At 41.2% G+C, this 24,290-nt stretch overlaps 2 protein-coding genes across 4 annotated transcripts in view; one reads left to right on the top strand and one right to left on the bottom strand.

Annotated features, from left to right (window-relative positions):
• Nucleotides 1-18,235, bottom strand: part of iqsec3b (IQ motif and Sec7 domain ArfGEF 3b) — a 36,560-nt gene extending 18,325 nt beyond the window's left edge. For both annotated transcript variants that reach the window (XM_034684905.1, XM_034684906.1), the window contains exons 1-4: nt 17,361-18,235; nt 11,083-11,157; nt 1,670-1,787; nt 188-589 (exon numbers count right to left, since the gene is read on the bottom strand). In XM_034684905.1, coding sequence (XP_034540796.1) covers nt 188-589; nt 1,670-1,787; nt 11,083-11,157; nt 17,361-17,899 — 1,134 coding nt within the window. In that variant the 5' untranslated portion in view covers nt 17,900-18,235. The remainder of the gene's footprint in view (nt 1-187; nt 590-1,669; nt 1,788-11,082; nt 11,158-17,360) is intronic.
• A 992-nt stretch (nt 18,236-19,227) lies between these two features.
• The window catches only part of wash1 (WAS protein family homolog 1), a 9,720-nt gene continuing 4,657 nt past the window's right edge, over nt 19,228-24,290 (top strand). Inside the window, exons 1-4 of one of the 2 annotated variants that reach the window (XM_034686062.1) lie at nt 19,228-19,367; nt 20,933-21,073; nt 22,646-22,757; nt 22,876-23,022. In XM_034686062.1, coding sequence (XP_034541953.1) covers nt 19,360-19,367; nt 20,933-21,073; nt 22,646-22,757; nt 22,876-23,022 — 408 coding nt within the window. In that variant the 5' untranslated portion in view covers nt 19,228-19,359. The remainder of the gene's footprint in view (nt 19,368-20,932; nt 21,074-22,645; nt 22,758-22,875; nt 23,023-24,290) is intronic. The other variant, XM_034686061.1, reaches the window with a different exon arrangement.

Here is a 24,290-nt window from a genome sequence, read left to right as displayed (position 1 = left end):
TACAGGCTGTTTTGATCCAGAGCATCAGACCTTTTTTTCCCCCTAGAAGTTGTTAAGATGCTGCAGTCCACACCAAAGTGGGCCAACTGTCAAACACTGTCAGTCCTGCAAAATGCGGCTTTCTTTTTCTGAACGATTATGTCATTGTTATGATAATGTAGGCCGTTACTTAAATAATAGCACTCACCTGTTCAGAGAAGCAGTCTTCAAGCTGTGTGAGAGTTTGTGAAGGAGTTTGAGGTGGAACTGGGCCAGGGGCAAGAGAGGGAGCAGCTGTGGGGGCAGAAGCAGGAGAGGGAGGCAGAGAGGTGGAGCGACAGGGGGGCGGTGGAGGAGTTTTGGAGCGTAAAGGTATCTGTCCAGTTCCTGGATGCAGGGAATAACTGTGTCTCTGGGCTGCATTCCTGTTTCGTCCGGAAGGGCTGGGGTGACGCAGAGAGATCCTGCGGGGCAGTTTGCTCTCCGATAGAGAGTTACGAATCTTTTGGAAGTTTTTGCTGAGCTGGTACTGTCGGAAGGCTGTCTGGATACGACGGGCTGCCCTCCGCGCTATGAGATGGCCTCCATACTTCTGTTCCAGCTCCTCTATCTGGGGACAGAAGAGAAAGTGAGGGGGAGTGAGTTTAAGTATCAAACATGTTTACAAGGCTGTGGAACTCACTGATGACACTGTGAGAGGGATATTGCAAAGCACACAGCAGCAACAGAAAAATATTTATTCATCCATCTGCAAGCTAACATCATATTGCATTTCTGCGCCCATGAAATACGCACTAGCATCCTTATTTTTAGCAGTATTTTTCTTACTTTTGTGTTCATTTATTTAAAACTGACAAGGGTTTATGGTTTAGGAGCCAAAGTAAACATCGTCTATCATCATTCAAAAGCTAATGCTGTCTGAAGGGCCATGAGAGGCAGGATGGATGAGCTGTGACAAAGGTGCTGTAGAGAAGATGAACCAAAAAAAGAACACCTGCACAAGTCTGTTTCTTTTATATTTTCTGGCCTGAAAATCTGAGCTTCCACCAGAAATTTTACCCTTCATATCTCCAGCGAAAAGGGAGACAGAAGAGGGGAGAGGAGGAGGAGGAGGAGGAGGAGGAGGAGGAGGAGGGGGAGTGGGAGGCAAGGGAAGAAGAGACAGAGAGGGAGAAAAAGGAGGACAGCCACACATGTCCCTGGAAGTGTGTGTGTGTGTGTGTCCTCTTACAAACACACTCAAAGACACAAAGAGACACACTCTTATACACACACTTTCACTGCAGCATCATAGGCAGTACCATCCGCAGACCCTTCAGCAGTTTGGTTTGAGAAATAAAGACATCTCCAGCCGCCAGAAGCAGTTATTAGCTGTTACCATGACAACCAAGCATCTTTTGCGTTCAAGTCGCCGTGGCAGTGGAATCGCTGGTGTTTTCATTTTTTCATGTCAACACGGACAGAAATAGATCTGAATGTGTTTTTTTTGTCACGCAAGACGCAGTGTCAAATGATGCTTCACACACCTCCACATGCTTTAACAGGTGGAGGAGGCAGCTTTAACTCCATCCCACCATATGCTTACAGGCCCACACAAGAACATTCAAACACACACACACACACACACACACACACACACACACACACACACACACACACACACACACACACACTGGAAAAACAAGCATACCTGTTTGTTTTTATTCTCCAGGCTGATTTCATACTCGCTGGGCCCCTCTCTCTTGGTCCCCTCCACTTCATGTCCGCCGCCAGAGGATGTTCCATCCTCCAGGCTCAGCATCTGTCCGCTGATATTAAAAAAAATAACATAGCATAAAGCTATCAGTCCTCCCTGACCTTCAAAAGTCAGCCGCTATCACTGTTGCAGGTCATCGATAACGCAGTGTGTAAAAAGGCTCAGGAGGGGAGCAGCAGGTGAGGAGTGATGTGTGGCCCGGGCTGCTTAGGGGCCAGGATGACTGAGTTTATGTGTCCGCTCCTGTTTGGTCAGATTTGTGGCTCCACCACAATTTAAAGAAGGAAAACTGTGGACATGTGACGAGGATAAAAATAATTTGTTTGTCTAGTTCTGTGCAGAAATCTTCACTTCACTTATTACTACATTCAATCCTAATAATAACAGAACACACATGAGTAGAGCTACAAGATTAAAAAATGGATCATTTACAGATTTCAGAAAAGGTAAAAAACACATCAGAGCCAAAATGAACATGCTCTGAAGACCAACAACTCAGGGCTATGTCCAAATTATATTATTATACACAAAAACAAGTTAAAAAACAGAAGATAGTGAATATTTAGCTTTTTTTTTGGTCGTATGTATTCCCAAATTGTAATCTATGAAACCTTGATATATTGGAGAGTATCTGTGAGTGCAAATAGCTGTTGTTGTGCAACCCTTTTTAACCTTTCTCCAGGAAGCATTCACTAATACAGTGACCAGGGGTTGACTAGTAATGCCTTCTATAAGTCCCAGTGTTATAATGTCAGTCAAGAGCGACGTTTGCCACTGAGTAGCTGTAACTACTACTCAAATATTGTTCCATTCAATGCAACGCTTACATAACCAGTCAAATGTCAGCTTGACATTCTGACTTGAGATGTATCAATATTAGCCTTTTTGACACGTGACAGATGGCTAACTAGCATGATGACAGAGGAGCAGAGGAGAGGAGGGAAAGAGCATGCTGAGGGTTGTCTGTTGTAGGCCACCTATCGTTACAGAAAATGTATCTCCTGAAGTTGGTGATGGCGATGGTGATGTGGTGAATTTGGATGCACCAGCAACAAAGAAGGCTCACAGTTTTTGGGAGAAAGTGGCTGAAAGACTTCAAATGGCTCCATTATGAAAATGGCTCAATGCACTGCATTCACTTTAAAGTCTGTGGGACAGAGGTTGCAGGAGGATGCATTTTAAGCTTGAGCGAATGACCACACACTGAGAGAGAGCGACACACAAAGAAATGTGAATACGTGTAATGTAGTTATAGTGATTCCTCATTTTCAGTGGGTGCTTGAAATTTTTTGCTGGTGCAGCAACTGTTTGAAGTTGGAAGCACCAGTGCTACAAAGTAATGAAGTTAATTTTGAGCCCTGTTACAGCTTGGTACAAAAAATGTTTTGGTTGTGCAGCCTATCTATTTATCAATTTATCTATCTATTTATTTATTATTTGTATATACTTTACAGGGGTTGAAATATCTTATTACTTTTCAAAAGTTATTTTTATTTTATTTGTATTATTTGATCTGTCTGGAAGACATTAAGGCTACCAGTTTTGCATAAGTAGGCATTTTTAGGGGCTTGGCTGACTTTCAGACAGGCAAGCGCATTGTAGCCCAAAGACCCCTGTCTCTACTCCACCTCTTTGCCTTTTGGTAGGTATATACATAGGTAGGTACATATAAAGAGTAGACGCCATATTGGCTGCTGGGGCGCAAGAAATACGGCTGCCATCTTGGTCCGGTCATCCTACCCATGATCCTACCTGTAAATGTAAACTGAAGCAGCAGAGACTTCAAGATGCCAGAGCACTGTGGGCAAATAAATCATACATCACATATATTACATATCAGAATATTCTATTACTGTTAAGCCCACTATGAATATTAAAATACGTTGAATCATGTGTCCTGTATCATACCTACATGCATGACTTTTGCAGAAGAAAAAAAAAACTTGCATGAAAATCAGTTTAGTGTTCAGCGAGTTATGATTGATTAAATGCGCACTTAATTGCGCCTGCCAAACAGATTACACTGAGTGGAGCGTGTGACCGGACCAAGATGGCGGCCCCACGGCTCGTCAGCGCCAATAGGTAGTAGCGGTCGATGCAGCGTCTTTTCTCTTATTATGTCTATGGGTTGACCAGAAGTCAGGTTGAGTCAGCATTTCCAAGATGGTGACCGCCATCATTGGGATTAAAAGAACTCAGAAACCAATGGGTGACATAGGTGAGACAATGTCCATGTTTTATATTGTCTTTGTGTTACACCTTGCCACAGGTTGCATAAGGTGTGTCAAAAGTGATCAGATTATTTTGTTTTAATACCTTTTAAAACCTTGAGGCAAACTCAGTCATGAGTTGCAGAATTTTGTTTTGTTTCTTTCTTCTTCCTTGATGATCAGCTTTCGACTTTTAAACTTCTGATCCGGCATCTGCTGCGGCAACCTTTCCATTGACTATTTGTTTGAACATTGGTCTACTGCCAGCCATAAAGATTACTGACAGTTTTGATTGATCACCAGTTTGTGCCTCACAGACTGAGGTGTAGTGTCGCGTAAACCAAGTCTTGTATTTGTTCAAGCAGAAACAGAAGTCTCTCAAGTTTGCACTCTGCAATGCTGAGCTCAGCACCAATAGTGCTTCACTGATGCCTGTACTAGCGTTTAGCAATGTGAAAAATATGAATGTTTCCTGTTATACATTTATCCAGACTGGCAGGAAGTTTATGAGCTGGGGAACTTTCTCAGTCTAGCTTCCTCAGATTAGTTTCAAAGCACCACTCCAGAGTGAAAATGCCTATAGTTACAAAAAGTGATAGAAAAAGAAATGTATTGTGAGTTCCCTGGCTACTTCGGGTTAAGTTTCAAAGCTGTTCACCCCAGTTGTGTCTCCTCGGGGACAGAAGTTTGGTGCTTTAGCTGAGTAAATCTAGATTTTGAATATTAACAACAATATTAACCTGTACTAGACTTATTCTAAGATTCTGGAAGGGGACTCAAACTCCTACACTGAAAATGTGGTGGGAGCAGATGACAGGAATTGCTGCATGTGAGAAGATGTTGGGGAAATTAAACTCCACTTCATTGACTTTAAGACTGGGGGAAGCAATGTTTCCCTGTGAAGAATGTATGGTAATTGCCCTTAATATGTAAATGCAAACATAAATGTAAATGAAAACGTAAATGTAAATGCCCACTGTTTCCTTCCAACCTCTTTCATTTTTATTTTTTATTTTTCTATTTATTTTTTTTTTTTTTTGGTTTTGTTTTGTTGTATTGTTTTTACATATTTACCTATTTTATCTGATGTTGTCGTAGTCAATTTTATTTGTTTTGTCTTTGTCGTTCATTATTCTTGTTTAAAAAAAGAACCTCAAGTTTCAAAGCTGTTGCAATTATATTATTTTGTTATACTATATTATGGGGGCAATGTATTTCACATGTTTATCCTTGTATGGAGAGCAATGGTTTGATGTACAGGAGAACTTCCGTCTGCATAATGCTGAAACATCATCTTTGAGGTGATTGTGATTTGCATGATTATGAACCTTCCTATCCAAGACTGATGCAATCAGAGCACTGCAGCATGACACTGCTTGCTACTTTTAATTTGGACAGTCTTTAAAACAGTGGAAAGCACACAGTGCACTAGGCAGAAAATAGAGAGTGATTTTTGACAATGTGGAGTCAGTAACACTTGGATATGCACTTTTCAATTGTCATTTCTGCACCAACAATATTCTACTGCTGATATTGTGCATGAGAGCGGATGTGTTTGGATGGCAATGACACCATTTGAAAGAACGTTTCAGCGCCGGTTATGATTAAAATTTCCGAGTCTCCTAGGTAGAAATAAGATTTATACATTTTCTGCTGCCTGAATTCAGGGCACTGCAAAGCTGTATTGGATAGATCATCATCCTCGAAATCAGAGGCCTGCAGAAAAGTAGGGAATTTCACAGATATTTAATTAATAATAATTTCTGTTTTGCAGCTGGAAGCAAATGCAAACCAAAAACATGTATTAAATCCATCCTGAATCTGACTCAGAACTTAACTCACCAGACTGCTAGTAGAGTGCCCCATCCTCCCTCTTTCCATAATCCCTGCTTCTGTCGACAGATGGAACAATGTTCTTTTATATGACAGCATTATCACAAACTTGTAAAGGCTACCAAAGCATATTACAGCCATGACACAGCAGAAAGGGTACGTTTTAACTGAACTTAATCTGTTGAATTTAGAAAAAAAATTTAAGGAAAGAGTCTTTCATCTTACCACCTCTTAAAGAAACTCACATTCAGCACCTTTAATGTAGCCAAACTGGACTGATGTTCGCACCGAGGTATGATCACACCCTAAGAGGTTTTATAATGGGCTGCAATTATGAGTGTGTGTGTGTGTGCGTGCATGACGTTGTGTGCTGCTGTAATCTTTCTTCCACCCAGATAATGCTTACTCTAATAATTTTTTACACGAAGTGGACCAGCACTAAACAGGACTGGGGATTATAAAAAGCCTGCTCATGGTTAAATAATGAGTGCATCACTAAAGGTTCCTCTTTGTTTTCTTTGGTTGCTGTGAAAGCAAATATTGTGCGTCCCCAGCTAAAAGACAGAGATACAGCTTGGTCATATCTTTAAAGGAGAACGAAAATGCAGAGAGAGGAATGAAACCAGAGGAAATACTGAGATAAAAAACAGAGAGGGAAAAAGGGAGATATGGTGTGTTCATGCTGGAGGCTGTCTCTATCAAAAACTCTATTAAAACACTGCGCTGCATCAGAATACATTAGAGTACATTAGAATACATTAGAGGATTTAAAAGTAAGAGCTGAGCTATTAATGCATCTGGACAGCAAAAGCCTCCATAATGATATGGGTGCTATATACACTCCCTCTCTCGCCTTCTCTCTCCATCACACCCCCACACATACGTAGCAGCAACAAACACACCAAGCACACAATTACACCCTCTGCCTGCTGGAGTGACGTCATGAAGGAAGAGAAATGAGCATCTGTCAAATCACATCTCTCAAGGTCCCTCTGAGACTTACAGTACTGCTCAGCCAGGGGAGAAACACACACACACACACACATACACACACACACATACACATACACCAAACACTGAGGCTGAGTGTAGAAAAAGCACGGCAGGTTGGGCCAGAGGCATATCTCATGACATCTCTGGGGAGGTTTGTGTGTGCTTGGATACATCAGGGACAGTTAGCGAGCAGAGGTGGTGCAGGTTTTGCAGCCACCATACACACACGCTCAAACACACACACAAACACACACACTGCTCCATGTAATGATAATAATGAGCTTCAGCTGTGTCACAATGCTCCTCCACATCTCATTATCTCAGGTGGCCGTCCGTAGCCGCCACTCCCACTGCCACATGATCCAATCAGAGCCACATGGGTGTGAACGATCAGTCACCAGATCAGAGAGAAGAGAGAGAGGGATTCCAAGCAGACAGATGGTGATATTCGTAAAGCTGAATTAGAGTCAGAGATGTGATAGAGGGGGATGCGACAAAAAAATAATTGTGGAGGGATGATTAGAGAAGACCTCACAGCAGACGGATAAATGGCGAGAAGAGATGAATACAGATGTAAAAAACAAAAGACAGATAGAGAAAAAAGTGTATCCAACTGGGAGAGACTTGATTTTAAACACTGAGTAAGAAGGATTAAAAGATGGGAGGTCAAACCGTAATCATCTAGAAACATCACACAATTAGAAGTTTGACAACACTCAGCTTTGCTTTTTTTCTTACATTGACAAGTGATAAGATAAACTAATATGACACACAGACAAGCTTCCCACACAGAGACAGAAGGCTAAAGATGCTACAGAAGATCTTCAAAGTTAGATTCTCCTGTTACTATGGTGGTGGTAGCTGTAGTAACGTCATTACTGGGTACTGGGTTGCCATGGGTAATTTTATAGAGGAAATATCATCTCAAACTCCCACACCCCTTAATGCCCCCCTTCTCCTTCCCTATCTCTCTATCTCTGTATATATGAGTTCCCCTTGAGGCTCTGAGATCTATATGTTTGTTACAGAGCATTTAACCCACTCACTGTGACCACAGGCTCCTCATATTCATAAACACACACACACATACAGTGATGTGAACGCACCAACAAGCATTTTCCAAGCTGGAAGAGTAGACATGACTCAGTTAGCTGACACACATGTAAAGATATGCTATGTTCATCTAAACACAGAGAGATTCCTGTGCTTATGATAGTGTCACAGCAGGGTCACGTGTGCCTTTATCTCCCGCTGTCCTGCTGTTATGATATAATCCACCTTGTTTTAGTTAACAGCCTCTTCTCCTTTATTTTTTCCTCTACTCTCTATGAATTCCTATTACCCCCATCCCTCTCACTTGTTGTACCATTTCTCCTGTTGGAGACGTGGGTGTGATTCATCATTGATAATGATTATCCTGTTCCATCTACTTATTTCTGATATTTTTTGTTGAAATGTCAATTTCCCACAGAATTGTAAAGACCTGCCTCTTGTTTAATGACAACTTTCATGTCTTTATTATCATTATTTATTTTTTCATATTTTGATTAGGTGCCAAATCACAAATGGAGCAGCACATGGGGCTTACCCTTTACTTCGTACATATGGATATGATACTCTGCATACAGTGACATTCACTATTTGATGCAGGACTGTCGATTTTAAGATCTTTTTGATTACTTTTAAAATTTTAAATGGACAGGCCCCAAATTATTTAAGCGATCTTTTAACCCCCTATATGCCTGGGCAGCCCCTCGGGTCTGTGGATGCATCTCTGCTGGTTTTGCCAAGATCCCGCCTTAAAACAAAAGGTGACCGGACCTTTTCAATCAGAGCTCCAAGTTTGTGGAACTCCTTGCCACTGACAAGTAGACAGTCCACAACCTTAACTGCTTTTAAATCCTCACTAAAGAAGGCATTTCTCACCCCTAATTCTTGAATTTGCTCTGCATTCAGATGTCTTGTTTTGCTTCTGTCTTTTTTCTCCCGCCTGTTTGCACCATTCTTTATGCTTTGTAATTCTCTGCTTTTTTTGTTGTGAAGCACTTTGTAACCTTGTTAAGAAAAGTGCTATATAAATAAAGTTTATTATTATTATTATTATTATTATTATTATTATTATTATTATTATTATTATTATTATTATCACGATTTGATGCAGGCTATGTTATACGGTGCATATACATTTTCATGATAACGTTGAAAAAATCTCTAAATTTTGATATACATTTTATATAGCTTAGTAAATGTAGCTCAGATATACATTGACCTCTTAATTAAAATAGGTCATCATCTACATAATGATGTAACAGAGGAATGTAATCAGCACATCTTTAAAATGTATAAGTATCACCAATGATATGTAGAATCAATGCAGAGTGCACTGATTAAATGTCAACTAAAATAACAGAGAAACAATGTTTCTGAAAATGTTACATCATACAGCATACAGCACTGTTCTTTGCTTTGCTTTTATTCTGCTATTTTAACTGCCTTATACTTAGGTTGCTTCATATCATATTTTGATTAAAGGTGCTTTTATTTTAAAAGGGCAGAAACATAACTTGTGAAATATTGTTACAGAAAGAGTGATCTTAAAATACTAAAGTTCAACATTCAGCATCCTTTGAAGAGGTATAGGCTTTTAAATGGCCCCTGGGTGAGTAACAAATCTAGGAAACATCTGTTCAGTGCATAGACTGTAAAAAATATGGACGTAGGATCCGTGACGTCACCCATCTGTTCCTGAGAGCTGTTTTGAAGCAAATCGGCGGCAGCAGCCATATTGGTAATGCGGAACTCAACTAGGCAGAGTGTGACGTAGTGTGAGTCTCTTAGCCAATGGCTGTGTGTTCCCGACCGGGATTGACGTCAGTCATGTCCTTATTTGGGCAAAACTCATAATCTTAATATCTTCTTAACCGTCACGTTAGAAAAAAATTCACCCCCCGTACAGTGTATGCCATTAGAGAGATTAGCGTTGTAGGGCCAAGCCGTTTTTTGAACCAGGCTGTAAACATGTTTATTAATGCTGCAAAGATCGTCTTTTTCCCATTCATATCTATGTGGTTTCCGGTGTTTCTGCAGCCAGCCTCAAGCGGATTTTCGATGTATTGCAGTTTATATCACTTCCGCATTGGCTTCATCGTTTGAGACCGGAGTTTGCCGCTTGGTTCAGTGTCACCATATTTTTCAGCAATGCTACATTCATAGACTGTATAAAATATGGACGTTGGATCCATGACGTCACCCATCTGTTTCTGAAGAGCTGTTTGAGGCCAATCGTCGGCGGCAGCCATATTGCTACTGTCGAGCGAGTGTGACGTAAACAGGCGGGCTTTGGGCCTACTAGCCAACAGCTACGGTGTTCCCGCCTGTCAATCAAGTCAGCTGTGCCTCTCATTGGAAGACTTGTAATCTAAATATCTCTGAAAGTACCACATTAGAAAAAAATTCATCCCCGTACAGTGTGTGGCGATAGAGAAATGAGCTATCCAGACTACACTCGTCTTTTGTACCAGGCTGTAAACATGTTTATTTCTGCTGTAGAGATCGTCTTTTTTGAATTGGTGTGTATGTGGTTTCCAGTACTTCCAGAGCCAGCCTCAAGCGGATCTTCGATGAACTGCAGTTTTTAACACTTCCGCATTGGACTCATATTTTTGACCGGAGGTTGCCGCTTGGCTAAAATACATTAAGTAAGCAACTTAAAGGGACCAGAGCCGACTTTACCCGAAGGAAAACTAGATGTCATACTGTCTATTCGGTTGCCCTCTCCTGTTTTTCCCATCACTCCTCTATTTCCTTGAATCCTTACTTTCCTTTCAAAGTTGGGACACTATGCTAAAGCCTGCACAGGTACCCATCACTAACTACCAGACAAAAGTGCTTGTGCCAGGTTTCGAGGCAGGACACATTTATTTCCACCCATTTATTGTAAACAGAGGATAATAATTTAATATTGAATAAAAATTAACTAATGCTCTGATATTTTAGAGCTCCTGTCTGTTATGGGCCCCTCGAATCCTCCTGATTTTTCTCCCTCTTGCTGTGCCACTGTCAGCCAGGCAACTTAGGCTACGCTGATTTCACATGAGCCATTCTTACAGTTACCTGACAAATGTACCCTCCCAGTGTGGCAATCACAATCGATTTAGCTGCAAGAGTTCTTGTCACTGCCAATGCTCTGCCAGTCTCACTGAAGCCTTGCAAGAGTGCTGCACTCTAAATGCTAACAAGTGTATCATTTAGGGGCAGCAGGAGCCAAAACCAGCTGGTGAAAACGTTGATATAAGTGTGTCTCTATCTTACCCAGACGAGCCAGTGGTGTCCACCTCTGGATGTTCAGGGGCGGGGCAGCAGAACTGATGCAGAATTGTCTCACTCCTGTAAAAGGGCAGAGAACGAGAAGAGGACAAGTGAGCAAAAAGGGGGGTGAGGGGGCAGAATTGTAAGGACAGCACCATTCAGTTGGCAGCTGCTGGTTGTGTTTTCCCTGTTTCCATATTACTCAAAATGTTATTCTTAGTCCAGCATCCCAATAGATCCTGAAGAGCCCCTCATTAGACCCTTCTAGATTATTTCTAAGGCTTCTGTTTACAATTTGGCACTGATCCCGGGGTAAATACCCTATGTAGGTCAACTCAATGCTGAGAACACTTAGACAGAGTAAGTGTGAGCATTTAGATGTTTGTGTGTCCGTATGTTTGTGCCTGCTCCCTTCAGATACATCAGATTTGTGATGATTTAGAGGAATTCCCAAAACCAATCTGGACAGATGGTAACTCTAGCACTGTTTCCTGCTCTTTCTCCTCTTAAGTTCTCCATGCTTGTTTCTCACTCATACATTTTACATTTACATTCATATTTTAGGCAGTTTGCTGGTGGTTCTTATTCTGAACAATTTAGGGTGGAAAGTAAAGAGGAAAAATAAACAAAGCTGCATCTTGTTTAAGCTGTTACATAGGTTGAACCTTTGACCTTCTGGGCGCAGTAGCCCTACAACCATCACAGACATGAGAATGAGCCTGAGCGTTAAAAAATGTCCTTACATTTTCCCCTTTTTGAAGAGACGTGGGTGTGGGTCACCTCAGGTCCTTCAACAATGAGCCGGGAGCATTCAGTTGACAGTAAATTTCTTGGCTACGCTACACTTAGTCTACCGACTCGGGCTCAGCATATTGCTCGTGACAAAGAGCCACTGTGACAGGCAGTCAGAGTCAGTGCAAGACTCGGCATGACAGTCCGAGCTATAAAAAGCTACCTTTTCACAGCAACTTCCACAGACTTTAAACGACAATGATTTTTTTTTTAAAGCATCTCTAATCCACACTTCTTACTGTCGGTTTCTATGAATATTACTTCTCATTCTGTAATAACACCTACCCTCACACACACACACACACACACACACACACACACACACACACACACACACACACACACACACACACACACACACACTCGCACACACGCACATGCACGCACAGACACACACACACACGCACAAGCAAACTGACAGTACATACTGGAGCACAGTATCCATGCTGCATTTACGATCCTGATTTCATTGCACTACGTACATTTTTCTCTCAGTAAAACAGCAGTTGGCTTATTTTAACAGCTGCCACATGTTTCAAAGGTCTGTGGATCATCTACTAATAATTAATATACATATATTTCTTCAAGGACACTATTTGTCTTAATAGTGCCCTTTTTCAAACACTTTCCCAATAGGAACGTCAATTTTAGAAACCATCCTCAATCAGTTGCATCATTTATGTATTGAGTATTCATTTTATCTGGACATCATGCATCCGTGTGTTTTATATATTCTGTTTTCTTGTGATAGAAAATTCTTTTCAGACGTTTTCTTGACATCTTGACTTCTTTTTTCTCGATAACATCACTGGTCTTTCCACTGAAACTGATAAACTTATCTCTTGGTTTGAGCTTCAGGGTCACCTGAAACTGGATTGTTTAGTTCGATTGGAGGATTTTAAAACTAGGATAAAGGATCATCTGATCAGCTTGTGCACATGTTTTAGAGCTTAACACTGCTAATTTAAAAATAGATGTAATAGTTACTTGTCACTATGTTTGGTCCTGTTTTATTTGTGAAACATTTAATGCTGCTGTCTTGGCCAGGACTCCCTTGTAAAAGAGATTTTGTATCTCAATGGGACTATTCCTGAAAGAATAAAGGTTGAATAAAAAAAAAAAAATCTTGAGATGGCAAAGCCTGCTTTCTTATGTTGAAGAGATCATTTTCTGCCATGACATGCCCTACTGCCATTGCCCAAACTAACGCAGTAAGTAAGGCCTAAGTTTGTTTTGTGCTTTTGCAACTCTGGGGATATGAGATTTGATCATCTGACTTTTAGTTGACATCTCTAGAAGGCAACTCAAAGTAACTAATTATCACAGGGAAACAGAGTAAATAATATAATGGATACATGTCTGCTGAGAGCCTCCCATGAGTTGCAACTTATTATAATTCTCCTTCTTTTTTTCACTGTAAGAGTCCTAATCAAACCCTTTTGTTTCGTAGTCTAAGCAGCCAAGGATCATCCTGTGTGAGATTGGTTTATTTCTGTATTTAAACACTTTAGTGTCAGTGGAAATCCATGAATATGCAAAATCCCATTATTTGCAGTAAATGATCCTTTTCTCATCATCTCATCTCCTCTTTTTAAATTTCAGTCCATTAGAACACCCATTTATAAGCACAGATATTTGTCTTCTATATTTAAGGTGTCAAGAGTCACAAGGTCAATTTAAGTGACAACATAATCATCCAGAAGACAAAGTTTGATTTCATAAGCACTGCCAGCAGTTACAAGGCACAATGTTTGTGTCAAGGAGCTATTAAGGTCACTCTGTAAAACAATAACATACTCAAACTAAATCTAGAGGTAGTGATACCCTTTTAAATTAGTCTAAAATGTCAAACTGTATTACCTACATCAATAATTGATTCAATGTTTTAAAGGAAATGTTTGACCTTTGGAGAAATATGCCTACTTGCTGATTCATTGATTGGTAAATTATAGGACTGGACCAATCACAGGAGGTCTATGAATGGTTAATATCTGGCTTTTGTTAATGTAAGGCTACTTTCAGCAGTGAGAGGTATTTGCTTTACATAAAGACTAGAATTATAAGGTTTGAAACAACAAGGTGCGTTACTATGGAGTGATTTTGTCCCACTCTACTTGTCTGATGACCAGCAGAGACTCCTTTCTACTTCAGCAGGCCAAGAAAAACTTAAACACACAACTTAACAGCACTTCCAGTGAGAAAAAGAAAAAAAAGACAGGTTTTAACTTGTAAATTACTGGGCTGGTAAGATGATTTTAGACAGATTCAGGCTAGCTTCTACCCCCCTTTTCCAGTCTTAATGCTAAATAACTTTCATGTCTGCTGCAGCTACTTACTAAACAGACAGATGTGAGAGTGGGATCTCTCTACTCGTTTAATTCTTCGTGAGAAAGAAAATGAAAATTTTTTCAGCAATGTTGAACCGGTGCCTGAAAATAAGACCATTAATATACGAGGAAATGTTCAACCTCGACCTAAGGAAGAGTGAAAAGGAAGTGAGAAAAAATCTAGAAGATTAGTGGGCATTAGAAATGTAAAAGTTTTGCTCAATGAAACATCCCTTATTGAACAAACAAAACTAGAGTTCAAATTGGGGTTAAAAGAGATAAGGCAATAACATATTTTAGGCCTGCAAAGCCATTTGTATCAGTATAAAGGCTAAATTATGTCGTCAGGTTCACACAAAACAGCTCAGCCCTGAGGTGAATGTCAGGCTGGGCTCCCACACACACACACACACACATACACTCATAGTCAAACACACACAAATACACAGTCAGCAGGTCCATCCATCTGTCTGAACAAGACACACACATAGCGGCCATCCGCCCTCAATGACGCTTACAAAGAGAACAGGTGAATATTTTAACAGTACATGACTCCTTCTGTTGGCACATGCTCTCTCTCTCTCTCTCTCTCTCTCTCTCTCTCTCTCTCTCTCTCTCTCACTCTCTCTCTCTCTCTCTCTCTCTCTCTCTCTCTCTCTCTCTCTCTCTCTCTCTCTCTCCTCTCTCTCTCTCTCTCTCCCTCCCCTCTGTCCTGTTTTGTAAGAGTACTTTAAACACAATGTTTTTTTATCAGCCAGTAACCAGCAAAGAGTGTAAGGAAAGAGGAGGTTTGACATGCAACAAGAGCAGCTCCATTTGGATTCAAAACGTTGCCAGTACATTGTGTGCACCTTCCACTGCAACGCAGCATGCCACAGCCTGTCCCTCTGTTGTCCAATCTATCTTCTTTTTTTTGCCAGGAGCACAGATAAACTGAGGAGACAGCTACCCTAAATGCACCCTTTTTCTCTCCCCCTGTTTGGGTCTGTACCTGTCTCTCTCTCTCCCATCTCCTACTCTATCCTCACCACTTCCTCGGGTTTTTCTCTCCCTCTCTCTCTCTGACTCCATCCCCTCTCTTACACTGGTCCACTCCGATGTCAGCCTCAAGCTCCTTCCTCTTAGACACCTCCAAGGGATCCATCAAAGACAACGACTGAGCATGCATCTCTCTTTTTTTCTTTTTTTTTCTTCTCCTTTTCTATCTCTCTGCCTTTCTCTCCTCTCTCCTGAGAATGGCTGATTACTGTTCGCTCCATGGGCTAAGTGGGGCAGATAGGAGCCTCAGCTGGAGAGAGAGGGAGAGACAGTGAATAAGCGGAGGAGAGAGAATCCTGTCCAACCCCCCTTCCTCCCCTCATAGGCATATCCACGTGCATCAGCATGCACTACAAACAACACAAAGCACACTAATACTCTCTAACATGTCATTTATCAGTAGGGCAAGAAAACTGTGCTCTGTATAAACATTCAGATAGAAGTAAGGATTCTAACACATGCACCTTTTGGCCCCAAACAGCCCAAACATACATTTAGCTTTTAAGCAGAAAAGTCATAGACAGTGGGAAAATCAGCTGCAGAGGGGATGCAGCAGGTAATTACAGCAAGGTAAATCCTCTCGAAATGTAAGTTTGAGCCTGACCCCCCTGATTCCTCACCTGCCTGGACTGCAAGCAGCAAAACTAGAAATGAGGTGTTAAGCTTCTGCTCTTATCCAGAATGGCCTTCAATCAATGAGCACTTTGGAATGTAAGGTTGCATTCAAGGACGCACGTAAACTGCTGCAGGAACAGCAAGGCTGTGTAATAAACTGCACAGGCCTGCTCTTTTTTTCTACCTGAGCAACTAGTGGGTGACTCTGCTGTTTTCTGCCCCCAGCCTTTTTATAACAATATTTAATGTAAGGTAATTTCTTTCTCACCACCGGTAAAATTCATTCAATTTATGTGCATGCAGTGTTACACTGATCAAATTATAATAAACCAGTGACCCAGGTTCCATGCAAGTAACAGGCACTGAACTCCTGAAAACAAAAACACATACAGATACAAACGCACACATCTCAAGAGAAGAAGGTGCAAGGTGTGGCACCATTGATATCAACAACTCCATATTTAAAATATATATGCACCCCTGCCTTCACTCCTTTGCTCCTCTCTATTCCTCCTTTGCTCTGTTACTCCTCTCACTGGGGGAGGGGTCCCAGAGAGACCAATCAGGACTCGTGCTGAGGTACATCTAATGATCACAGCAGACACATACACACAAGCAAAGACAGAAGGAAAGAAGAGGAGAGTAAGGTTGTTGTTTTGTTATGTTTTTTTACATATGTTGTAGGTGATGTCCTGATGTAAACTGAGGCTCAAGTGCCAAGTGAGGGGATGGAGAAGTGTGTCTAGAAGTGTGTGCGTAAGTGTGCGTTTGTCTCTTCACCATCAGAGGCCCAGAGGTCCCGTGAGAGTGCCCAGATCCCGTGCAGTGATAAAAGGAAACCAGTGGCAGCGCGCGGACAGCGACTGGCGGTGTCTCATCATCGCACGTGAAGCTGCTCCTGTCTCGAGCTGACATTACCACTGCTGTACTGAGCATACGCTTTTATCACACACATACATACACACACACGCGCACACACTCACACACACGCGCGCACACAAACACACAAAGCGCGTACAGACCTACAGCTGTTTGTTATGTAATGATCCAGTGATCGTGATCCAGTTTCTCATTTAAATAATCCACCTCTTCCTCTTCTGGCACAGTCCTTAGCCGAAACACACACAAACACATGCACACGCAAGAACACACGCACACACACCCTCCCACACGCACACACATACACACACACGCACACACACACACAAACAGCAGTAAATTGGAAATTTGCATGCGCCTTCTTCACTAATTAAACGCCTCTCAATCTGCAGGGCACGCACACACGCGCGTGCACGTTCCTAATTATAGTCTACTGTTTCAGACTGATGCTGCACTAATGCCGTTAAGGCTTTAAAGCATGCAATGTAACCAATGTAGGAAATGTATTTATGCAACGATTCTATACTGCAGAAAACCGAGAATCATGAGATTTTGAAATGTATATCGTAAAACCTCAGAACACACTCACACACAAACACACATCTGCAAACAACCATAACCTCTACTCACTCTGATTTCCTAGCGAGGGCCAAAGATCGACAGAGGGTTGTTGTAGGGGTCAACGGAACCAAAGAACGGCAGCTGGGAGAACTTCGTCCGTTTTCTGGGTCACTTTCATCTGGGGAAACAGCGGACGGGTCGGCCGGGACAAGCTGCATATCTCCCGGGTCCATAGGTTGAGGAGGCGATGGCAGGACACTCGGAGCCACCTCGACCTGTGCTGGACCTGGTGCAGCTGCATGGTCCGATGGAGACCCGGCACTAGTCTTCAGCTGGGGGTCCTGAGGAGGAGGTTGATGATGAGGAAGACAGCTGGGGTCTGGGTGGTGGTGATGGTGATGGAGGTGATGGTAAGGATGCTGCTGCTGTATCCTGACGTCCCGCAGGTGCCTGTTCTCGCCGATGAGCTCGTCCACCCGCCGGTCTAGCTCCTCTATCCGGGAGCGCTGTGTCTGGATAAGACTCTGCTGGTTCTGGACAATGGTGGTGAGCTCCCGCAGGTACAAAATCGCCTGCACCGGGTTTTCCAGCAGGCTGGAGCTCATCATACTCAAGAGTAGAGAAGGGAAGAGAGAGGGAGAAGAAAAAAAAGAAGCTGGGCTGAGGGATGGATGGAGGAAGGAGGGTATGCCAAATATCCGTGTATGCGGATGAGAAGGTGAGATGTCCTTCCGCCCTCCTCTTCTTGATTCTGCCAGGTTGTGGATAAGGCTGCACAGACCAAGCTAGCATCCGCCTCTCCGGTCGTTTCCCTCCCTCTCTCTCTCTCTCTCTCTCTCCCTCCCTGTCTCTCTTCCACTGCGCTGAGTGGTGCTGATGAGAGAAGCCAGATCCAGATGTGACAGGAGGGAGGAGGGGAGGATAGCCGCTTGAGGATGTATGCGTCATTACGCACATGCACGAGAGGACTACAGAGCAAGCACGCACCCTATGGGCAGAAAAAAAAGATTCAACAGCTAAGCCACTCACTTATGCCATTTTTACTTCACATAGGCCTACAATTTGCAAAACATGAATATTGTTATTTATTTCTTTGACTTTCTAATTTCTTGCACACCTTTTATCGACCTCGGGAAAATTGTAGACATTTCGTCTATTGGGTATAGGGTGATTTATTTGTCATCTGAATAAAATATAGCATGATTAACAATTGTGAAAAAATTGGCAATTTGTGTGAGATGTTATATAAAGTATTATAGCGCACTCCTATTATGAGTTGCATTTAAATTATGCGTTAAAAGCGAAATTCAACCCTAATAACAATGACCCTATGTTATTGAGGAATGTTGTCCGTGTGTTTTTGTTGTTGTTTTCCTTAAATGAAGTGTGTTTTCATAATATTGTCACCCACCTTTTGCCTTCAATAATGTATCTGTTATTTTAGGGAAGACTTTAATCCACTGAATGAAAAAATGAAGGTCCAATATATTTTATTATTATTACTATTATTTTTCTGAGAAAAAGTCTGAATTTTGACTTTAATCTCAGAATATTAACTTTAATCTCAGAATTTTGACTTTGACATCAGAATTTTGACTTTTTTCTTAGAACAATAATAATTAAAAAAATATATATTGGACATTAATTTATTTATTTATTCAGTGGCCCTAATCCTCTTCCGTAGTTATCTGTTCAAAACCATATTTAAATAAAAAAAGTCCGGCCATGACAATTTTCCTTTGCTAAGAAAGTAACACCGTACCACCAGCAATAGTCTCAGAGAAGAAAATAACTTTTTTTTTAAAAGTCAGCGTTATGATTCTTATTGATCCTCCTTGGTAACTTCGATCAATCTCAGTTTATTTATATCGTTAAAAAAAGCGGGAAACAAATATTTCCGAGAGGCACTGAAGGCAACCTTTAACTTCAGCGTGGTCACGTGACATACGGATGCGGAAGTACAGTGGACTGTTATTTTGCTAATCACAGTAGCTCGGATGCTAGCAACGTCAACGGAGCGCCCTCTTATTTTATTTACCCTGTGACAGCTAACGAGTGAACAACACCCATGGTCAGGTAAGGTGATTATTTTAAGGCGACTATTGTATCACATAATAACATATTATTACGTTAGTGTTGTTTGGTTTAAGCTTCAGGACGATCCTTCTGCTATATGGTTCAGTGTATTTCTATTGATAGCTCTGCTATTAAAGGGAATCATTGTAGCTGCGATATTATCAACACTTGATGAAGCCACACACAGCTACATAGATAAACTCAAACAGTTTACACATTGAAACAAAGACATCAATACACTCAGCATTCTTTCTACTCAGAGGTGGTGATTTTATTAGTATTTCCATGCACTGTCATGTGAGAGTCAGATGACAGGGGTCTTTTGAAGTGTGATATGGTCAGGAAGTAAGAATTCTTCAGTTTAAAAATCCCTTGAGTTCTTGCAGTCATCCTTTGATAATGTTCAGTCCCGCTTGACTCAGCTCAAGTTAGTGCTGAATGCAGATACATCAAAGACCATGCTATTTTCAAATGGCAAACAGCTTCCACCTCACCTTCCCAGGTTGTCTACTGCTCATGGGGTTGAAATTGAAATGGTCACGTCTTATAAAGACTTGAGCATTCTGCTTGTTGAGAACCTGTCCTTTAAACTGCACATTGATAAACTTGTTTCGAAGTTGAAGCTGAAATTGGGCTTCTTTTTTAGAAATAAATCATGCCTTTCATTGGAAGTCAGAAAACATTTGATCACCACAACTTTTTTTTTTACCCTTGTTGGACTATGGAGACCTGCTTTTTATGAATGCTCCTGATCAGTGTTTAAAGAAATTAGATACTGTGTATCACTGTGCTTTGCGTTCTATTACTGGTTGCAGCTATCATGTACATCACTGTTCCTTATACGCTGTCGCACACTGTCCATCTTTGTAGATGGACTCTCTCACTGGCTGAGTTTTATTTCTAAATCTATTCTTGGACTTCTCCCTACATATTTTTGTGTACACATGTGTAGAAACCTCAGCCGATATGGCCTGCGCTCTCAGGACATCATACAGTTGCAGGTCCTGAGAGTCAGAACTGAACTGGGCAAAAAGGCTTTTACATTTTCAGCCCTGTTTACATGGAATGATGTGCAGAAGGACTTGAAACTGACACATCCTTTTACCCTGGGGAAATTCAAGTCAAACATAAAAGACAGAGAAACAAGCTCAATTGGATCTTGTGATTGCACTGTGTAATCATGTAACCATGTGAAACTGTGACCGTATTTTATTTGTGTTGTTTTGTGTGCTTGTTGTGTGTTGTAACCTGTTTTGTGCTGCCGTCTTGTCCAAGTCACTCTTGAAAAAGAGGTTTTAAATCTCAATGAGTCTTTTACCTGGTTAAATAAATAAAGAAGACGAAGATGTAGGATGTTATTGCTGTTTTGTAATGTTGGATTAAACATCTTGCTTCATCAATAACGATATTTTCCATCATCAAAGACAGAGCACTTTTTCTCTAGAAATGTCATACTTGTGCAAAATTAATGAATACAGTTTATGCTTATTTTCAGAGTTTTGAAGAAGTAACCGACTGCCTTGTAATGATGATTGTAAACCCTAGTCTGTGTCGATTATCTGCAGGATGACGCAGAAGCACTGCCTGGAGGGCCAGGTGTACTCAGTGCCGCTCATCCAGCCAGACCTGAGGAGAGAGGAGGCTGTCCATCAGATCGCAGATGCTTTATTCTACTTGGAGACCATCTCAACAGATATTTTCAAAAGGCAAGTCAAACAAAAACTAAACTCCAAGGCTTTGTAAAACAATGTCCGTAATGGAGTGTACCACAGGTATGATCTTATAAGATAAGAGATTCCTTTACTCGTCCCACAACGGGGAAATTCAAGATATAGGCAAATAACAGAAAGGAAATGTAAATGTAGAGGGTGTCAATCATAACAGTCCAAATACATCATGTTAATGGTATGCTTACCATGGCACTACATCATGCAGTTGTAATACAAAACGTTTTGATAACCTGTTCAACACCTAAATTATTGAACAAGTAAAAAGAACTTCTGACAGGTTGTTTTTGTAGTGTTTGCCTTAATTCTCATTATCTTAAGTATTGCTGAATTTATTTTGTCATTGTAACAGTTTTGATCTAATAAAAAATTATAAGGGATAAATGTGTTGTGAAATGTACAATGAAAGTGCAATATTGTAAAACATCCCTCCATTCTGTACCTCACTTACATCTGTTCCTGAGCGCTGTTTTGAAGCCAATCGATGGAAATGCGGAACTCAACCAGGCATAGTGTGACGTAAAGGGGTGGAGTTTGAGCCTCCTAGCCAACAGCTATGTGTTCCCGTCCGGGAGTCAAGTCAGTCATGTCCTCATTTGGGCAAAAACTCGAAATCTTAATATCTTCTGAACCGTCGCGTTAGAAAAAAAATCACTCCCCGTACAGTGCTGATAGAGAGATTAGCTACGTAGAGCCAAGCCGTTTTTTGAACGAGGCTGTAAACATGTTTATTAATGCTGCAAAGATCGTCTTTTTTGAATTGGTGTCTATGTGGTCTCCGGTGTTTCTGCAGCCAGCCTCAAGCAGATTCTTGATGAATGGCAGTTTATAACACTTCCACATGGGCTTCATAGTTTGAGACCTGAGGTTGCCGCTTGCCTCCTGTTCAGGCTTGCAAGAGCTCCTTAGCGGAAGAAAATATCATGGCAATTTTATTACTTCTATAACTATCAATCATTTTTTACAATGTATAGGTGAGTTTGCTAAGACTAATACATTTTGATGTGATAGAAAAGTGGCTTATCCAGATGGGGGCAGTCAACAAAAACATTCTACTCACAGAACAGCAATTAAAACGGCTGCTGACGAAACAGCATCTGTTACAAGTATTTCTTGACATTTTTGTCAAATACAGTATCTCTTTTACGTAAAGGAGAGATGACATACCTGGGGGAAAAAAGTATGGAATTAATAATACAAGCCCCATTTTATGCCATAGCAGATGTTCTGGAGCAGATGGTCCTATCTGATACCCTGAAAGTAAAGAAAGTGTCTCCTGTAACTACAGGAAAAGTGTGACATTTATCAACACTTTGTTCAGTCAATATGCACTTTGGAAAGATGATGTGCTCGTAATTAGACAAATGGTGTCAAAAGATCAATAAGAAGCCTTGGAGTGCTCGTAATTTACCACCCTGCAGAGTGGATAAGGTGTCTGAAATCATACTCTTCTCTGTGTGTGCAGTGCAGTCTCCTCTGGTTTTGGTTGTGTCTATGTATGCAGGTATATGTCCATATTCATGTTGACGTGTATGTGTGTGTTCCTTTCAGGGTGTCTGACAGTGTAGAGAAGAACCGCCGGCAGCTGCAGGGCGTCACTGACCGGATCAAACTAGCTCAGGCTCGTGTAGACAAGATCAAAGGCAGCAAGAAGGCCACCAAGGTAACACAGCATCTTCACTTGATGGAAGAAGGCTTTTCATATCGCATCTCTGATTCCCACTCGAGATCACAATGGCATCCTTTCTGACAGATTTCACCGCTTTTGTCTTTGTGTACAGGTTTTCTCCAGCGCTAAATACCCGGCCCCAGATCGACTTCAGGATTACTCGTCTATTTTTACTGAGGCTGCAGACCCCTCCTCACAAGTTCGCCCTCGACTTAGGATACAGAATAAACTCCGACCCTTTGATGAGAAGGCCTTGCAGGTAATGGAAATATGCTGAGTTGCTAATTGTAACAGTGTTTCTGACATGCAACAACTTTAAATGCAAAACAGTAGAAAATGTGACTGTTGAGGGTAGGGCTGGGTGATAATTCGATAATGATAATTATCGCAATATAATTTTTCTCAATATAAATATAAGAAATGTTCGATAAAAAATGTATATAAATAAACCTGTAATTATACCCCCCAACCACTGAAAAGGGAGGGGGCGCTAATGAGCTGTAAACGCTAGTTGCCACCCAACATTAGACTGAAGAAGACGACGTAATGGAACAGCCAATCATGTCGCAGGGTGAGAGGTAGGTGGGGCTTAAAGACGTTCAGAGCGGAATGTAAACAGCTGAACACTGACGAAACCTCAAAGCAGAGTCATTAGTCTGACGCTGTGTCGACTCTGCCTTAACTGTTAACTTAATACACTTCATTAAATATACTTTCAGGATGTGGGTAAAGGAAGAGCACGGACACTTCTGCTGAGAACACGTTTAATGTCAACCACGACAACTGAACACTGAATAATCGTGATGCATTCACTGCACTGTGGGAAACAACACCACCCTGCCCATAAACCTTTACTAATCTTAAAGGGGAGTGCACAACTCCAAACAATACTCTGTAAACTGATACACAGTACACAATTTGATATATCTTTGTTGTAAATTTAAATCAAGTTATGCAAATAAGCTCAACCTGAGAAAAATAAGAATCTACAAACTAAAACTTCCTGTTAGCACTGTCAGAAATGATGGATTCAAGAAGCTGATCATAAAACTAAATCAAGATACAAACTAACAAACCGTCTTTAACTTTCACTCAGGAGCAAAAATCTGACTTCACATTTAAATGAAAACGTGATTTGATATTTATCGTGATAATTATCGATATCGACTGATATTAAATATTTTATCGTGATAACATCATTTTCAATATTGCCCAGCACTAGTTCAGGGCTACAGTTTAACAAAGTGTTCTATAAGTGAGCCCAAAGAATTAATCCTCTGTTACTCATATTAAAGAGAAAAAGTGTATGCCAGCCTGACGGTGTAATACAGGTGACCCTGCTAAATGGGGTCATTATTAATTTCTGTATATATGACTTTTATCTTACTGCGGAAAATTGTGACACAGCTCTCACAGTGGTCTTACAAAATAGCTTGTTTATTTTGGCTGATGAACTGATGTTGACCCGACCATTACTCCTGCAGCTGTTAAGAGTGGAACCACCATTCATCCTAAAGGTCTATTTTT

Source organism: Notolabrus celidotus, chromosome 6 (assembly GCF_009762535.1).
Source record: "Notolabrus celidotus isolate fNotCel1 chromosome 6, fNotCel1.pri, whole genome shotgun sequence".
NCBI classification, from domain to species: Eukaryota; Metazoa; Chordata; class Actinopteri; order Labriformes; family Labridae; genus Notolabrus; species Notolabrus celidotus.
This window is presented reverse-complemented; position numbering and strand designations above follow the sequence as displayed.